Source organism: Symsagittifera roscoffensis, chromosome 5, assembly GCF_963678635.1.
Source record: "Symsagittifera roscoffensis chromosome 5, txSymRosc1.1, whole genome shotgun sequence".
Lineage (NCBI taxonomy): Eukaryota > Metazoa > Xenacoelomorpha > Acoela > Convolutidae > Symsagittifera > Symsagittifera roscoffensis.
In genome coordinates this window covers 56,618,716-56,639,241 of record NC_087066.1, presented here as the reverse complement: position 1 = coordinate 56,639,241, position 20,526 = coordinate 56,618,716, and the positions used below count along the sequence as shown (strand labels likewise).

Sequence of the window (20,526 nt, the reverse complement as noted above, 5' to 3'; positions counted from 1 at the left end):
CCAAGAACTGTTGTCCAATTTGCCAAGTGTACTGTGAATATCGAATAAGCTTAAGTTCTAGGCTTTCGTCAGATCCTATTAACACCCCACGCACAAAAAGAACGCCACCAGTTCGAAAAAAAAACAGCCAATCGAAAATTGGAAAAGAGTAATGAACGCAAGTAATTACAAAAAAACACTGACTTTGTAAAAAAAAATCTCAACGTTCGAAACTCAAGGAAAAAATAGATGCCCATTAAACTCTTTGAATTTCTAAACCAATTTTTGACTGGCGCTTTTTTGATAACATGGACCCAACTGGAGAAAACTGGATCAATAGGTAAAGTCCTCTGGAAATCTAAAAACTAAATTCCACTTTCGAAACTAGAAATCGTTTACGTTTTTTGCGCCGTTTCAACACTCGTATTTGGAGAGTGCTATTTACGTCACTTTCAGCAGATAAATTTCAATTGAACTCAAAAAGTGCATTTATACCTAAGTGTATATACCTATCAATATTTCAAGACTTTTTCCCGGAACAAAAAAAAAATCAGCAAGATCTATATAAGTCTTCACTACGTTCATTACTCTTAGCCAAGAAAAAAAACTAAGTACATTTTTTCAGAATACGGCCAAAACATTCTGTGCCAATTGCACAGCAGCCAGCTATCCTTGTTTTAAATATTAATCAAATGGTCTTCTCAGCACTTGGGAACACTTGTTCCATTTACTATCTTAGTCTGTATTTTGATCTATTCCATAAAACGTATTCCCATGTCGAGCTGCAATTCGTAGGTTTTAGATTTAATCACAGCTCAGTTGAAAATTGGTTTCAATAGTTATTGAATTCCAGGCACCGATACTAATTTAAATTTAGATATTGTCTTGCACGCATTTTTTAGCTGAACAATACCGTCTCACGTAAATTATCTTGAAAAAGAAACTAATAGAATTTTTCGAGCAAAACAACATCAAGGTTAAAAGAGAATTAAACTAAGCCAAAATAAGCGTCAGAACCCGAAATAAAAATTTCTCTACTGCGTACTACTCGGCATGTATAATTTGAATGGAATTTTTATGGTAATTTTTTACAGCGAAGGCACAGTGGCTTTGTAATGAATTACATCAGCTATAATTACACATTGTTCATTGCATACTTGACACCAAACTTCTGGCGAGCCTAATTTTAAAGCCACTTAGAATATAGGTTTAAAGAACAACGCCAGAAGAAAAAAGAGCTAAACTAAAACCACAACTTGAATTAGATTCGGACAAAGTTTCAAAGTTTTCTTTTTTCTTCGTAGATATGTAGTGCTGCTCTGCTATCTGTTTGTATTGTAAGCACGCTAGTTGTCCTTTGGAGAGATTTGGGCATTTTGGGTCAAGATTTAGGACGAAACACCAGGATCGTCATCAAACCGTCTCTGAAACAAAACAAATGCCATGACTCAGCGATCTAATCATTTCTTATATATTCATTCAACACTAACGCCAATTATACAATAAGCTCGGTTTTTATTTCACTTAGGATACTAATTGATACAGAAGAAAGATGTACCTAACGCTTCTCAATGCTTTTTCTAAAGTAAAAAAATTGCGTAATAAAAATCAAAATTGTTACTGGCTGCATAATTTGATTCTAAGAAACCCCATCCGTCATATAACTTATTGAAAATGGGGACCTATACGTACTACTTCTGAGGAGCCAATGTGAACAATTTCCGAGGTCTTGTCAAGCTGCAAAACTTCATTTCAGCGAAATTCTCAAAACATTTCAATGCGTCCCCAAGTGCTCTTATGGTAAAATATGATATTCTACGCAGAGGTGGAGCCTAGCTTCGCACCACTTGCGATACAATGCAAAACAGCCACGAAATCGAGAAAAAAATCAGAAATGCCGAAATCTATGAGAAGAGTATCAAAAGCTCGCACCAAGACAAAAAAAGGTAAAAATAGAATCAGAAGAAAAATTACCAAGTTGTAAACAAGACGAAAATACCTGAGAGGAAACCTTTGAAGCCGCAAAAATTCGAAAAAATGGCTTTAAAAACTAATGAAAAGTTTATATCCCCCATTCTCCTCAATGCAAAAACTTTTTTCGCTCATTGGACGACAAAACATGAGGCAAATAAGTCGATATAAAAGAGGCCGAAACTTATCAACGTGAGAAAAAAAGAAAAAAAAAATTTAAAAAAGACTTAAAAACTAACAAAAAGTTGTAAAAATCCCATCCCCTTGATTACACACACACTCACACACAACAACAGTTTTTTTTTGCTTATTACAGGCCGCAATATGAGGCCAATAAGCCGAAATAATATAGGCCGAAACTTATTAAACCGAAAAATTTCCAAAAAAAAATGAAAATAAAAAAAACGAGTTGCTGAAATTACAAGCAACCTAAAAAGCAAATTTCGAATAGGACGGATATTCAAAAATATAACATGCTCATAATATGTCTGTTGCAGTTTCTAACAGAGAGACGACTGGTGCAGTTTAGAGATCATCCTGTCGACTAAGTTGTTTACGGGAAAAAGCCTTGTACCCGATTGCAATACCTTTGCTTATCGCAAGGGTAATTATCAACACAACAGAGCTTGAAAATCAAATTGGTCAAATATATGTTTTTAAAAATACGTAACTCCTCGCTTTGCGTCGTCATTTTCTGATCAAAAACAGATCGTATACGCGTTTTTGAGACATTTGGGGAAAACTCGAGGATATGCGTTGTGATATTCGCTCAACAAGGTTGTTGTCTTTGGCGGCAACAACCTAGCTTAACTGTTTATTACCTTGAAATAGTATTTCCTTAACTACTCCTGTGACCTGTGATTTTTTTTCATTGTTAAGGACTAGAGCAATTTGCATTTCGGCAGCATACAAAAAAAATAACTGAATAAAATCCAACCGCAATAAAAAACTGCAATGAAAAAACAAGATTTTCTTTGGATTATTAATGCTTAAACCATCTTTGGAGCAATTTAAATATCTTGAAGCTCTAACCGATGGTCCAGGAGCATCTCCACTACCACCGCCACTGCCACTTGGTCCCGGGTGGTCTGAACTTCCACCCGATGGTCTAGAGCTGGGCCCCGGTTTCTCATCCTTCGATCGCCTCAGACTGCGAGGTCTAATTAGGAATAGAACTGTAGCTACTAACATCCACATCATGGCCATCATGAAGAACGACATGCCTTGGTCAGCGGGTGCGGATCCCGCCTCCGGTCCAGGTAACTCTTGGAGGCACTCTGTGTCTGTGCAGAAGTTCTGGGACTCTCGCAGCTAAAAATTACACAATGTTGCATGAAAAAATACATGTATTGCCTGTATTATCCTTCAATAATTCTGCTTCATAACGCCAATTAGACTGCGATAGGTCCAAAATTTTCAATTAACTGGCAATTTTCCTGAAATCAATATTTCATCATTTTAAAAACAATTTCTGGTGTTTATTGTTCCGACTTTCGATACGAAATTAACGGAATATTTGTGCTCGGGGTGGGTTTTTTTTTCTTCAGACAAATTTCGACTTTTTAACTAGCCATTTTTGACAGAATTTTTTATATCATTCGGAAGCCATTGTTGTCCTGAGCTTAAATTTGAAAAGATATTTCACCAGTGATCATTTTTCGTAAAGTTATGAGGGTTTAAAGATTGCCATTTTGACCAATTTGGGACAATTAACGCGCGATATAACTCGCGCTATTAACGCGTAAGCGGAGATTTAATCCGTCTTAGAAATCGTTCTAAATTGGTTGAAAGAAGCTTCTTTGCCATAATTGATTTGTTACAAGGAGCGAAATCTATTGTTTTGTACTTAATATGGCGTATGGGGGGATGATTTTCATAGAAAAATTTTCAAATTTTAGAAAAAAAGTTCTTCATTTTATTTTGTTTCATTTAATTTTTTTATGTTGTTTATGTTATTACTGCTCCATAAACGTTAAAAGGCAGTCGGAACTATCAGGGCTTCGCCCTGATACGAGCAGTCTTGTTACTATTTAGTTAACTCAAACAAAAGGATCAGACCTCTCGAAAATCGTTGAGTATCGTATAAAAACAGGAATATGAGAAAATAGCTTTGTGCTGAAGCTGATTGAGTTTCTACACCCTTCTAAGGTTGATTTTACAAAAAAAATTAATAAGTATCTTTTCATTCTGCACGAATTTTCTTCAAACATAAGACTCACATTTCAATTTAGATGTTACGCCATTTAGCATAATGAAGACCAATTTTCATACGACAAATAATTGTAAAAAGTGATGTGAACTACGTACATAAAAAGCCAAATAAGAAATTGACAAAACCAAAGACAACATATAGTCCAGACAGTTGCGAAACTGTTATTGGACTCATGTAGAACCAAAAACAATTTCGGATCCGATGTTTTTCCGATCTTCTTTAACATCAAACTTCATGAGAAAGACATCAGCTTAAAAAGATCCTTGAATTACAAGAATCTTTCATGAGTGACACTTATTCAATAAGAATGAACCAATTTGATAAATCTCAATCTTAAATTTTCATGAAATTGTCTCGATTTATCTTCATTTCGATGAAAATAAGCAAAGAAACACGATCACCACTACCGTTAGATAAACATTCAAAATCATTTAATGCGCGGCGAGTAAGCCGACAATAATTAAGTGGACGCCAGTTGAGCCGATAAAAAAATGATACAACATACGAGCTTAAGCTTTTAAAATACGAGGTATTTATGCCCATTTTTTGAAACACACAAAAGCACAACAATCGTTTTTTTGCCATGCGTTCTACAGAAAGCCGACAAAATTCGTATGCAAACGATAGTCCGACAAGAGAAATTTTCCAAAAAAAAATATTTACAGACCTTGACAAAAGCGAGGTCCGGCCAATTTTTGAACCTGAGACCTGTCGCCTGTAAAAATTTTGCTTTAATGTATAAAAAAATCTTTGTTTCTAATCTGATTTCAAGTTACTTGCTTTCACAAATAAAAAAAATGTCAAGAACTTAAGGAAACCACATGAGATGACTGCTTTTTGTCCGTTTCATTTTCAACTTTGAGCTTCATAAAACGCAACGCCTGGAAGATCTTCGATTTAAACAATCATTGATTATCGACACGTTTCCAATCATGCTCACACAAAATAGGAAAACTGAATCAATAGCAACTTTAATTCTATGGGGAAAAATCGAGAGTGAAAACCATTTTCATAGTCGCAATCCATTTTTCGTGCTATTTGAATTATTATTGTTGCAGAGAGTAAAATGCCTGACATATAGCATATGAAAAATTGTTTCTAAACGATCAAACGTGAGATCACCAAAACTTGTTGAGCGTGAACAAAATACAATTTTTTTTTCTAAAAAAAGTGACACGACCTACACAAGTGAAAATTCACTTCAATAATTAACACTAAATATGCTTTAAAATAGCGTGAAATTACAAAGTATGATTTTCAAATATCAAAAAAATAGTTGACTACTGTACAACTAGCACAAAAAGAAAATGATTTTCAAACTAAAGCAAGCGTAAAAAACTTAAAACTCAACAATGAAATGCACAAAAAATGCTAACCATAAGCTAATATGGCGTGAAATTCTAGTTGAATTAAATTTGGATATCCGTCTCTTAATAAACTCCTGTATAATTTCTTTCCAATTAAGTCGGAAAAATGATGTGACAAATTTCTGAATTTTTTCCTGGAATACGAAAAAAGGGTTTAATGAGCTTTAATATGACACCACACTTGACACCATGCTGGCTTTCTTCAAAGCAGTCAAACAGGCAAGAAAAAACACCAACATATTTCTTTCACACCCAGAGGACAATTAAATCAGATTGCAGTTCACTCAATTTTCTCACGCCCACGCGCTTTGATTTAGTCTACACAGAAGCGAAACTTCACAAACACTAGCGAGAACACGACAAGAGGCAGCTCTAGAAAGTGTAATAAGAAAAAACATAAATAAGCCTCGAATTAGCAAAAATTCAGCTAGGACTAGGATTCGATCTGCGACCTACTGCAATCAAGAGATTTAGAGTCTCACGCTCTAACCACTCCGCCACACACCTTTAACCATCGCCAAACACTAGTCACGAATAAAGCAGCTACATATGCTAATAAATTGCCAATGCAATTCGGCAAAAAAGGCACCAAATACAAAAAGACACAATTTTGCAAGTAAAAATTTGGAACCTAACAAACTGAAGGCCAGGGTTGGGTTTTAAACAAGTTTTTTAAATAAAAAACGTTTAAAACGTATAAAATTCAGATTTTTAACTACTTTGTCAGAATTATACCACACATTCTTGGCTGACAAAAAACATGGAACCAATCAGCCTCAGTACACAAACAATATCTGAAATGATGGACCGGTAACCGACAATGTTTGTTCAAGTCAAACAATTCATCCCTTGGCCAAGTGACGAGACTTCCTATCCAAACATACAATGCTTACAAACATATAGCTTGCTTCATATTGTTGCAGTATGACTTAATATAAAACAATAATTAAAAACATGAATAAAAAACACCTGTTTTAAAACATGTTTTAAAACCCCCATGTTTTAAAACAGCCAACCCTGCTGAAGGCATCCACACTAATTTTGCATGCAACAAATCGCAAAGCATAAAACCACTTTATGTATATATTATGCATTTCAAAAAATTGCGAGATATATCGATTCAGAAAAATATCTGAAATCGAATTTTTCTTATTGTTGTTGTTTGAAACAAATAGCTTTTTTTCGGTTCATTTGATGAATTAAAAATGCAGCAACTGTATAACCTTATTATTATTATTCGAACGTCAAAGCTGTAAAGGTGTCCCAAAAGTGGCACCAATAAGCAAGTAAAAAAATTCCAATATTTTGACCAGTTGCTTGAAAAGTGAAAAAACTATTCTAATTCGGACTGACTGAATAGGATCTTATCAGATATCACACTCAATCACCGATAAATTTTCTTGGTATCAAGGGTATCGAAAATCACGTGAAAAACGCTCAACAAGCTATAATACCTCTGAAATTCTAAAGGAATTGTCGGATTTAAAAGATTGCACATTTGCCGCAATTTAAGAATCATGTGGCTTCATAGAAGCTTATAACTTCATATCATCTACTGCTTCCATTCTACAAAGATTTTGACAGCTAATCCAAGTTCTTCTAAATATAAAGACATTTATTGTTCAGTCATTTACCTCTTTTCATTCTCAAAAAGTTGTAGCAGTCTCACTAAGAAGTTAAAATATTTTACATTTGTTTAATTATGACATTTTTAGTCAAACTAATTTCCGAAACCATAACACAGACATTCATACAAGCTTTTTAAGCCATTGTTAATTCAAAGTGTGTTCCTAAGTCCTTTTCAAGCCTCAACAATAGAATAACAATGAGGCATTAAAAAGCTCTAATTTTTAGAGGGAACAAAAACAGCATTTGCATTTCCAGATGTTCCGCCAAACTGAATTGAAGATAGAATGACACGCAAGGCAGAGTCTTTGATAAAGTCTGATCCAAACGCTGAGTTTCAAAGCTGGTTTTCAATATTAGTTCTTAACTCGCAAAGTAGTTTTTAAATTGAACAAGACTGCTCGTATCAGGGCGAAGCCCTAAAGTTCCGACTGCCTTTTAACGTTTATGGAGCAGTAACAACATAAGCAACATAAAAAAAATTAATGGAAATAAATAAAATGATAACTTTTTTTTCTAAAATTTGAAAACTTTTCTATGAAAATCATCCCCCCACACGCCATATAAAGTAGAAAACAATAGATTTCGCTCCTTGTAACAAATCAATTACGGCAAATAAGCTTCTTTCATTCAATTTGGAACGATTTTTAGGACGGATTAAATCTCCGCTTACGCGATAATAGCGCGAATTATATCGCGTGTTAATTGTCCCAAATTGGTCAAAATGGCCAAAATTGCAATCTTTAAACCCTCATAATTTTACGAAAAATAATCACAGTTGAAATATCTTTTCAAATTTAAGCTCAGGACAACAATAGCTTTCGAATGATAAAAAAAAAATTCCGTCAAAAATGGCTAGTTAAAAAGTCGAAATTTGTCTGAAGAAAAAAAAACCCACCCCGAGCACAAATATTCCGTTACTTTCGTATCGCTTTCTGTGTACCGCCTGCACAAGTCAAGTAGGTAAATTGGGAAAATTGGAAAAAAACATGTCTCATTAACCATAATCAGTAAAACTGGTCTGAACAATTTACTTCAAAAAACGACAGAGCTTGCACTACCAGAGCAACTTATCGTAGAAAGCGGAACACGCAAAACCGCCCAATCAGGCGGATAGAGAACTAGAGGTGTGGAAACGTTAATTACAATGTAGGAGAACGATTGTCAACGGATTAGAGCCATTCCGGTAACTATCTTGAACATCACTTGGGAGGTAACGGGTAGAGGGGTTAAAGTCACACAAGCTTCTCCGTTATGAAAAAAAGGAAAACTAAAACAACGAAAGAAAACGCGAACCTTCAGATAACGAAAAAAAGCTCACCACTCTCGTACTATGAATTATGTTGAAAGATACTTTCAAATCTTACCGGATAATGGCATTTGACATACTCACATTCCTTTTTAAACAATCCTGGCTACTCTTCACAATTTTGCACTGTATGCAGCTTGGGTACATCAAAGTTAGATGGCTAATAGATTCAGCTCTTAACTGAAACGCTGGATTCTTCACTATGTCTGGATCGAGAAAAACTTAAAAATAACGAAATGAACTGGCTACAGATACAAATATACACAATTTTGCAAGTAATAATTTGGAACCTAACAAACTGAAGGCCAGGGTTGGGTTTAAAACAAGTTTTTTAAATAAAAACGTTTAAAACGTTTTAAAACGTATAAAATTCAGATTTTTAACTACTTAGTCAGAATTATACCACACATTCTTGGCTGACAAAAAACATGGAACCAATCAGCCTCAGTACACAAACAATATCTGAAATGATGGACCGGTAAAACCGACAATGTTTGTTCAAGTCAAACAATTCATCCCTTGGCCAAGTGACGAGACTTCCTAAACAAACATACAATGCTTACAAACATATAGCTTGCTTCATATTGTTGCAGTGTGACGTAATATAAAACAATAATTAAAAACATGAAAAAAAAACACCTGTTTTAAAACATGTTTTAAAACCCCCCTGTTTTAAAACAGCCAACCCTGCTGAAGGCATCCACACTAATTTTGCATGCAACAAATCGCAAAGCATAAAACCACTTTTTGTATATATTATGCATTTCAAAAAATTGCGAGATATATCGATTCAGAAAATTATCTGATATCGAATTTTTCTTATTGCTGTTGTTTGAAACAAATAGCTTTTTTCGGTTCATTTGATGAATTAAAAATGCATCAACTGTATAACCTTATTATTATTATTCGAACGTCAAAGCTGTAAAGGTGTCCCAAAAGTGGCACCAATAAGCAAGTAAAAAAATTCCAATATTTTGACCAGTTGCTTGAAAAGTGAAAAAACTATTCTAATTCGGACTGACTGAATAGGATCTTATCAGATATCACACTCAATCACCGATAAATTTTCTTGGTATCAAGGGCATCGAAAATCACGGAAAAACGCTCAACAAGCTATAATACCTCTGAAATTCTAAAGGAAATGTCGGATTTAAAAGATTGCACATTTGCCGCAATTTAAGAATCATGTGCCTTCATAGAAGGTTATAACTTCATATCATCTACTGCTTCCATTCTACAAAGATTTTGATAGCTAATCCAAGTTCTTCTAAATATAAAGACATTTATTGTTCAGTCCTTAACCTCTTTTCATTCTCAAAAAGTTGTAGCAGTCTCACTAAGAAATTAAGATATTTTACTTTATTTAATTATGACATTTTTAGTCATATTAATTTCAGAAACCATAAGGCAGAAATTCATACAAGCTTTTTATGCCATTGTTAATTCAAAGTATGTTCCTAAGTCCTTTTCAAGTCTCAACAAAAGAATAACAATGAGGCATTAAAAACCTCTAATTTTTAGAGGGAACAAAAACAGCATTTGCATTTCCAGATGTTCCGCCAAACTGAATTGAAGATAGAATGACACGCAAGGCAGAGTCTTTGATAAAGTCTGATCCAAACGCTGAGTTTCAAAGCTGGTTTTCAATATTAGTTCTTAACTCGCAAAGTAGTTTTTAAATTGAACAAGACTGCTCGTATCAGGGCGAAGCCCTAAAGTTCCGACTTCCTTTTAACGTTTATGGAGCAGTAACAACATAAGCAACATAAAAAAAATTAATGGAAATAAATAAAATGATAACTTTTTTTTCTAAAATTTGAAAACTTTTCTATGAAAATCATCCCCCCACACGCCATATAAAGTAGAAAACAATAGATTTCGCTCCTTGTAACAAATCAATTACGGCAAATAAGCTTCTTTCATTCAATTTGGAACGATTTTTAGGACGGATTAAATCTCCGCTTACGCGATAATAGCGCGAATTATATCGCGTGTTAATTGTCCCAAATTGGTCAAAATGGCCAAAATTGCAATCTTTAAACCCTCATAATTTTACGAAAAATAATCACAGTTGAAATATCTTTTCAAATTTAAGCTCAGGACAACAATAGCTTTCGAATGATAAAAAAAAAATTCCGTCAAAAATGGCTAGTTAAAAAGTCGAAATTTGTCTGAAGAAAAAAAAACCCACCCCGAGCACAAATATTCCGTTACTTTCGTATCGCTTTCTGTGTACCGCCTGCACAAGTCAAGTAGGTAAATTGGGAAAATTGGAAAAAAACATGTCTCAACCATAATCAGTAAAACTGGTCTGAACAATTTACTTCAAAAAACGACAGAGCTTGCACTACCAGAGCAACTTATCGTAGAAAGCGGAACACGCAAAACCGCCCAATCAGGCGGATAGAGAACTAGAGGTGTGGAAACGTTAATTACAATGTAGGAGAACGATTGTCAACGGATTAGAGCCATTCCGGTAACTATCTTGAACATCACTTGGGAGGTAACGGGTAGAGGGGTTAAAGTCACACAAGCTTCTCCGTTATGAAAAAAAGGAAAACTAAAACAACGAAAGAAAACGCGAACCTTCAGATAACGAAAAAAAGCTCACCACTCTCGTACTATGAATTATGTTGAAAGATACTTTCAAATCTTACCGGATAATGGCATTTGACACACTCACATTCCTTTTTAAACAATCCAGGCTACTCTTCACAATTTTGCACTGTATGCAGCTTGGGTACATCAAAGTTAGATGGCTAATAGATTCAGCTCTTAACTGAAACGCTGGATTCTTCACTATGTCTGGATCGAGAAAAACTTAAAAATAACGAAATGAACTGGCTACAGATACAAATATACACAATTTTGCAAGTAATAATTTGGAACCTAACAAACTGAAGGCCAGGGTTGGGTTTAAAACAAGTTTTTTAAATAAAAACGTTTAAAACGTTTTAAAACGTATAAAATTCAGATTTTTAACTACTTAGTCAGAATTATACCACACATTCTTGGCTGACAAAAAACATGGAACCAATCAGCCTCAGTACACAAACAATATCTGAAATGATGGACCGGTAAAACCGACAATGTTTGTTCAAGTCAAACAATTCATCCCTTGGCCAAGTGACGAGACTTCCTAAACAAACATACAATGCTTACAAACATATAGCTTGCTTCATATTGTTGCAGTGTGACGTAATCTAAAACAATAATTAAAAACATGAATAAAAAACACCTGTTTGAAAACATCTTTTAAAACACCCCTGTTTTAAAACAGCCAACCCTGCTGAAGGCATCCACACTAATTTTGCATGCAACAAATCGCAAAGCATAAAACCACTTTTTGTATATATTATGCATTTCAAAAAATTGCGAGATATATCGATTCAGAAAATTATCTGATATCGAATTTTTCTTATTGCTGTTGTTTGAAACAAATAGCTTTTTTCGGTTCATTTGATGAATTAAAAATGCATCAACTGTATAACCTTATTATTATTATTCGAACGTCAAAGCTGTAAAGGTGTCCCAAAAGTGGCACCAATAAGCAAGTAAAAAAATTCCAATATTTTGACCAGTTGCTTGAAAAGTGAAAAAAACTATTCTAATTCGGACTGACTGAATAGGATCTTATCAGATATCACACTCAATCACCGATAAATTTTCTTGGTATCAAGGGCATCGAAAATCACGGAAAAACGCTCAACAAGCTATAATACCTCTGAAATTCTAAAGGAAATGTCGGATTTAAAAGATTGCACATTTGCCGCAATTTAAGAATCATGTGCCTTCATAGAAGGTTATAACTTCATATCATCTACTGCTTCCATTCTACAAAGATTTTGATAGCTAATCCAAGTTCTTCTAAATATAAAGACATTTATTGTTCAGTCCTTAACCTCTTTTCATTCTCAAAAAGTTGTAGCAGTCTCACTAAGAAATTAAGATATTTTACTTTATTTAATTATGACATTTTTAGTCATATTAATTTCAGAAACCATAAGGCAGAAATTCATACAAGCTTTTTATGCCATTGTTAATTCAAAGTATGTTCCTAAGTCCTTTTCAAGTCTCAACAAAAGAATAACAATGAGGCATTAAAAACCTCTAATTTTTAGAGGGAACAAAAACAGCATTTGCATTTCCAGATGTTCCGCCAAACTGAATTGAAGATAGAATGACACGCAAGGCAGAGTCTTTGATAAAGTCTGATCCAAACGCTGAGTTTCAAAGCTGGTTTTCAATATTAGTTCTTAACTTGCAAAGTAGTTTTTAAATTGAACAAGACTGCTCGTATCAGGGCGAAGCCCTAAAGTTCCGACTGCCTTTTAACGTTTATGGAGCAGTAACAACATAAGCAACATAAAAAAAATTAATGGAAATAAATAAAATGATAACTTTTTTTTCTAAAATTTGAAAACTTTTCTATGAAAATCATCCCCCCACACGCCATATAAAGTAGAAAACAATAGATTTCGCTCCTTGTAACAAATCAATTACGGCAAATAAGCTTCTTTCATTCAATTTGGAACGATTTTTAGGACGGATTAAATCTCCGCTTACGCGATAATAGCGCGAATTATATCGCGTGTTAATTGTCCCAAATTGGTCAAAATGGCCAAAATTGCAATCTTTAAACCCTCATAATTTTACGAAAAATAATCACAGTTGAAATATCTTTTCAAATTTAAGCTCAGGACAACAATAGCTTTCGAATGATAAAAAAAAAATTCCGTCAAAAATGGCTAGTTAAAAAGTCGAAATTTGTCTGAAGAAAAAAAAACCCACCCCGAGCACAAATATTCCGTTACTTTCGTATCGCTTTCTGTGTACCGCCTGCACAAGTCAAGTAGGTAAATTGGGAAAATTGGAAAAAAACATGTCTCAACCATAATCAGTAAAACTGGTCTGAACAATTTACTTCAAAAAACGACAGAGCTTGCACTACCAGAGCAACTTATCGTAGAAAGCGGAACACGCAAAACCGCCCAATCAGGCGGATAGAGAACTAGAGGTGTGGAAACGTTAATTACAATGTAGGAGAACGATTGTCAACGGATTAGAGCCATTCCGGTAACTATCTTGAACATCACTTGGGAGGTAACGGGTAGAGGGGTTAAAGTCACACAAGCTTCTCCGTTATGAAAAAAAGGAAAACTAAAACAACGAAAGAAAACGCGAACCTTCAGATAACGAAAAAAAGCTCACCACTCTCGTACTATGAATTATGTTGAAAGATACTTTCAAATCTTACCGGATAATGGCATTTGACATACTCACATTCCTTTTTAAACAATCCAGGCTACTCTTCACAATTTTGCACTGTATGCAGCTTGGGTACATCAAAGTTAGATGGCTAATAGATTCAGCTCTTAACTGAAACGCTGGATTCTTCACTATGTCTGGATCGAGAAAAACTTAAAAATAACGAAATGAACTGGCTACAGATACAAATATACACAATTTTGCAAGTAATAATTTGGAACCTAACAAACTGAAGGCCAGGGTTGGGTTTAAAACAAGTTTTTTAAATAAAAACGTTTAAAACGTTTTAAAACGTATAAAATTCAGATTTTTAACTACTTAGTCAGAATTATACCACACATTCTTGGCTGACAAAAAACATGGAACCAATCAGCCTCAGTACACAAACAATATCTGAAATGATGGACCGGTAAAACCGACAATGTTTGTTCAAGTCAAACAATTCATCCCTTGGCCAAGTGACGAGACTTCCTAAACAAACATACAATGCTTACAAACATATAGCTTGCTTCATATTGTTGCAGTGTGACGTAATCTAAAACAATAATTAAAAACATGAATAAAAAACACCTGTTTGAAAACATCTTTTAAAACACCCCTGTTTTAAAACAGCCAACCCTGCTGAAGGCATCCACACTAATTTTGCATGCAACAAATCGCAAAGCATAAAACCACTTTTTGTATATATTATGCATTTCAAAAAATTGCGAGATCTATCGATTCAGAAAATTATCTGATATCGAATTTTTCTTATTGCTGTTGTTTGAAACAAATAGCTTTTTTCGGTTCATTTGATGAATTAAAAATGCATCAACTGTATAACCTTATTATTATTATTCGAACGTCAAAGCTGTAAAGGTGTCCCAAAAGTGGCACCAATAAGCAAGTAAAAAAATTCCAATATTTTGACCAGTTGCTTGAAAAGTGAAAAAACTATTCTAATTCGGACTGACTGAATAGGATCTTATCAGATATCACACTCAATCACCGATAAATTTTCTTGGTATCAAGGGCATCGAAAATCACGGAAAAACGCTCAACAAGCTATAATACCTCTGAAATTCTAAAGGAAATGTCGGATTTAAAAGATTGCACATTTGCCGCAATTTAAGAATCATGTGCCTTCATAGAAGGTTATAACTTCATATCATCTACTGCTTCCATTCTACAAAGATTTTGATAGCTAATCCAAGTTCTTCTAAATATAAAGACATTTATTGTTCAGTCCTTAACCTCTTTTCATTCTCAAAAAGTTGTAGCAGTCTCACTAAGAAATTAAGATATTTTACTTTATTTAATTATGACATTTTTAGTCATATTAATTTCAGAAACCATAACGCAGAAATTCATACAAGCTTTTTATGCCATTGTTAATTCAAAGTATGTTCCTAAGTCCTTTTCAAGCCTCAACAAAAGAATAACAATGAGGCATCAAAAACCTCACCTAATTTTTAGAGGGAGCAAAAACAGCAGTTGAATTTCCAGATGTTCCGCCAAACTGAATTGAAGACTGATTGACACGCAAGGCAGAGTCTTTGATAAAATCTGATCCAAACGCTGAGTTTCAAAGCTGGTTTTCAATATTAGTTCTTAACTCGCAAAATAGTTTTAATTGAACAAGACTGCTCGTATCAGGGCAAAGCCCTAAAGTTCCGACTGCCTTTTAACGTTTATGGAGTAGTAACAACATAAACAACATAAAAAAAATTAATGGAAATAAATAAAATGAAAACTTTTTTTTTCTAAAATTTGAAAACTTTTCTATGAAAATCATCCCCCCACACGCCATATAAAGTAGAAAACAATAGATTTCGCTCCTTGTAACAAATCAATTACGGCGAATAAGCTTCTTTCAACCAATTTGGAACGATTTCTAGGACGGATTAAATCTCCGCTTACGCGATAATAGCGCGAATTATATCGCGTGTTAATTGTCCCAAATTGGTCAAAATGGCAATCTTTAAACCCTCATAATTTTACGAAAAATAATCACAGGTGAAATATCTTTTCAAATTTAAGCTCAGAAGAACAATAGCTTTCGACTGATATAAAAAAATTCCGTCAAAAATGGCTAGTTAAAAAGTCGAAATTTGTCTGAAAAAAAACCCACCCCGAGCACAAATATGCCGTTACTTTTGTATCGCTTTCCGTGTACCGCCTGCACAAGTTAAGTAGGTAAATTAGGAAAAATTGGAAAAAAACATGTCTCATTAACCATAATCAGTAAAACTGGTCTGAACAATTTACTTCAAAAAACGACAGAGCTTGCACTACCAGAGCAACTTATCGTAGAAAGCGGAACACGCAAAACCGCCCAATCAGGCGGATAGAGAACTAGAGGTGCGGAAACGTTAATTACTATGTAGGAGAACGAGTGTCAACGGATTAGAGCCATTCCCGTAACTATCTTGAACATCACTTGGGATGTATTGGGTAGAGGGGTAAAGTCACACAAGCTTCTCCGTTATGAAAAAAAGGAAAACTAAAACAACGAAGGAAAAGGCGAATCTTGAGATAACGAAAAAAAAGCTCACAACTCTCGTACTATGAATTATGTTGAAAGATACTTTCAAATCTTACCAGATAATGGCATTTGACATACTCACACTCCTTTTTAAACAATCCAGGCTACTCTTCACAATTTTGCACTGTATGCAGCTTGGGTACATCAGAAGTTAGATGGTTAATAGATTCAGCTCTTAACTGAAACGCTGGATTCTTCACTATGTCTAGATCGATAAAAAACTTAAAAATAACGAAATGAACTGGCAACAGATACAGGACAATGAGTAGGAAGGCCGGGAAGTTTTCTAAATCGAAAATAAAATGAAACAAGGTGCTTCGCGGCAGACTCAGCGAAGGCCTTGACCAGAGGTCACGAAACCATGCGGAGGTTTTTGGCTACAACGAATCAGCACTCAGAGAATTTTTTTCAGCAACGGAAAAAAAACAGTAGAAGCTGCGGGGAAAAATCAATTTTTTTGAATGTGCCAATCGAGAAACCCAGGGGAGAAAAATTCGAACTTTTTGAAAGGAATTAGAGCTTGAGTGAATCTTATCGACAATAGAAAATACAGAAAATACAGTTCGGATACAGACGAGCGATCCTGCACAATTGAATACGACAAAGCCAACGCGGATCTACAAATGTACGACGATTTGGTCTGAAAAGAGCTTTTTTCAAAAATTATTCAATGGATCAGATCAAGATACAATGGGGCTAAAATTGAGGAATTCACTGGACAATATATAATTAAAATTAAATCTACAATTTAGCTTCATAGCTGATAACAACAGTGTTTTCAATTTTATTATCCAAATAAAAGGCTCAAAAGCTGGTGGAACTATGCAACAAGCCTTTTTGAGAAAAAGACCAGAAACTTCCGAGATTTAAAAAGAATTACCATAGAGTCATAAAAATATGTAACTTAGAAATACACTGTTTACAGGGGGGCGTTAGACAGTGCCGAAGTTAGAGAGTGCCGAAAAAGGCGGGAAATATTGGAACGCAATTTAAGAGGCTAGCTTTTGGCGGGAAAATTAATAATGACACTTGAAACTTGTTCAGACTCAATTTTGGCGCCAAAATCGATGAGCAAACAAAACTTTCTTTTCTTTTCTCAATTAGTTCACGACAAATAAGTCAGTTTCTTTCATTTTCGGCACTCTTTTCAAATTGTTCAGACTCAATTTTGGCGCCAAAATCGATGAGCAAACAAAACTTTCTTTTCTTTTCTCAATTAGTTCACGACAAATAAGTCAGTTTCTTTCATTTTCGGCACTCTTTAACAGATTTTTGTTTTCGGCACTCTCTTACTTCGGCACTGTCTTACCCAACCGTTTACAGACCTACAAACCTCCGACCGGCATGTGGAGGATACGTCCACAAAAACACGGCAGAAAACGTACTTAAACCAGTTTTGGGACGGGATAAGCTTAAGAGATGGGATCCAGATAACTCAGGAACGCAACACTCTCAAGAACAACAATTCCATAAAGACACAGGAAAAATACTCAAAAGAATGTGACTTGAATTATCCCAAAACTTCAAGGGGTTATTTGCACAGTTAGAATGGAGAACTAGTTTCTCGGTCCGATCGAAACTCTTCCGTAAATTCACAACTATGCAATTGGAAGGTACATGAAAGTAGACAAATCATTTTGCAAGAAAAACTAGAACGTCATATAATTGAAACGTCTCTGAACTATCAACCATTTTAAAAAAGCAAATCAAAACTTTTTCACCTAAAATATTTGGGTTACACTGTATCAACCTTATAATCTCTTACTACAGATTCGACAGTTTTAAACAAAAAAAACACAAAAATTTTTACCAAAAGCCGAGAACTGTACAGTAATGGAGGGTATTGACCCTTACAATACCAAGTCGGAAAAAAGGCACTCTGCTTTTTCAAGCTGGATCTGAAGTACGCTTACTCACAGCTACTTTTAAAACTATCTTTTTAAATTTGAAAATTTTTTTAAATAAAAATCATCACCCCACACGCCATATAAAGTACAAAAGGATATATTTCGCTACTTGTAACAAATCAATTATGACAAATAAGCTTCGTTAAACCAATTTGGAACGATTTCTAAGACGGATTAACTCTCCGCTTACGCGTTAATAGCGCGAAATATATCGCGCGTTAATTGTCCCAAATTGGCCAAAATGGCAATCTTTAAACCCCCATAAATTTACAAAAAATGATCACAGGTGAAATATCTTTTCAAATTTGCGCTCAGGACAAAAATACCTTTCGAAAGATAAAAAAAAGTTCCGTCAAAAATGGCTAGTTAAAAAGTCGAAATTGGTCTGAAGAAAACAAAAACCCACCCCGAGCACAAATATTCCGTTACTTTCGTATCGAAAGTCGGAACAAAAAGACTGATTGAAGTAACTTTTGAAGTACCGCCCTAAAATATTGGAAGTAAAAAGATATAGGTCCACCTTACACAAACAATCAAATGCTAAATGATAAGCTCTGTGTGTTTTTGCAATATTTGGGTCCATTGACTCGCTTGAATTTGTTTTGGAGTGTTTTTTGAGCCTCCTTTTGGTTTAAGACTCCCCTATGAGCTACGAGTTAATTGAAAAGTGGTAAAAATTACTTTTTACTTATCTCATAACTTTTGAGGCCCTGTTAACTTTGTGAACAAATCAAAAATCTCTTTTTGTGGATTTTATCTTTCAATTTGAGCTCAATTTGAAGTCAACAATCTTTGAAAAGTTGCGTGTTAATGGAACTTTGTCTTGAGATAAAAACCGCCCCGTGCGCAAAAAGTCTGTCATTTTCATGAAAATTGAAGTTACTTATTTAACAATAGCCAAATTTGATTAAAAAATTAATCTTTGCACTAATTTGCACTAAATTAATTTTATAGTTCTTTTTCAGTTCAAGTTTCAGCACGAACATACACAACTGAAAATAAAATTTTATAATTTTGTTTTCGTATATCTCAACAACTAAAAACAACCAAGTCTTTTATTAAATATTAAATCTGTATTAAAATTGAATGTAAATAGGTTGGGTGAAAAACAATTTATATCGAATTAAATGAATTTAAACCAATTTAAGTCGAACAAGACTGCTCGTATCAGGGCGAAGATCTGAATGTTCCGACTGCCCTTTAAGGTATATGGAGCAGTAATAACAAAAAAAATCAATGAAATAAAACAAAATGAAAATTTTTTTTTCTAAAATTTAAAATTTTTTACGAAAATCATCCCCCCACACGCCATATAAAGTACAAAAGGATAGATTTCGCTCCTTGTAACAAACCAATTACGGCAAACAAGCTTCTTTTAACCAATTTGGAACAATTTCTAAGACGGATTAACTCTCCGCCTACGCGTTATTAGCGCGAAATATATCGCACGTTAATTGTCCCAAATTGACCAAAATGACAATCTTTAAACCCCCGTAACTTTACGAAAAATAAACACAGGTAAAATATCTTTTCAAGTTTGAGCTCAGGACAACAATACCTTTCGAATGATATAAAAAAATTCCGTCAAAAATGGCTATTTAAAAATTCGAAATTTGTCTGAAGAAAAAAAAAACCCACCCCGAGCACAAATATTCCGTTACTTTCGTATCGAAAGTCGGAACAATGGGTCAGATAACTCCATACAGATTCAACTTGTTGAGAAGTTTAGCTTGGCATTCCTTTCGATATATAATTGTTGTAAATCTAAGTGAACAGGAGCAAATTTCGATACCAAAAAAAACATAGCATAGCTATCTAGCAGAAAGAAAATAAACCGAAAGCCATTAAGTCAAAACAAAATTGAAAACATGTCAATAACCACATCTGCAAAAACCTTTCACTTTTTGTCTCGATTGATGCATAGCACAAAAAATTGTTGTGTGGCAACTTAGCCGACAAACTATAGTCAAGCCTATTCAATTTTTCTCGAAAAAAACCCAGACATTGAAAAAAGTCGGGCCGGGACTCGAAACCCAGACCATAGGGTGCAAAGATAACTGCAATAACTCCAGACCCAGAGGGAACGCGCCTTAAAGTTGCTATGGTTCGATAATAACGCAACATCAATTACTTCCAAATTTGTGCGAAAAATTTTTAACGGGAAAAAAAATCTAGATCCCGATTCAATACATTTGCCCTTAAGTATAAAAAACCGATTCTGGCCGGATTCGAATCTAAACCCTAGGCCGTACCAGGTGTAGTCGTTAATCTAAACTAAGAGTACCAGGGAAGCTCGAAAATTTGAATTCATTAATCAGGCGAAGCGGATCTTCACTTTACTTGCGATAGATCACAATCATCTA

At 34.5% G+C, this 20,526-nt stretch overlaps 1 protein-coding gene across 1 annotated transcript in view; it reads right to left on the bottom strand.

Annotated features, from left to right (window-relative positions):
- Positions 1-950: 950 nt before the first annotated feature.
- The window catches only part of LOC134846048 (small integral membrane protein 14-like), a 101,239-nt gene continuing 81,663 nt past the window's right edge, over positions 951-20,526 (bottom strand). The window contains exons 3-4 of the mRNA XM_063863227.1: positions 2,983-3,261; positions 951-1,403 (exon numbers count right to left, since the gene is read on the bottom strand). Of these exons, the coding sequence (XP_063719297.1) occupies positions 1,368-1,403; positions 2,983-3,261 (315 nt within the window). The 3' untranslated portion in view covers positions 951-1,367. The remainder of the gene's footprint in view (positions 1,404-2,982; positions 3,262-20,526) is intronic.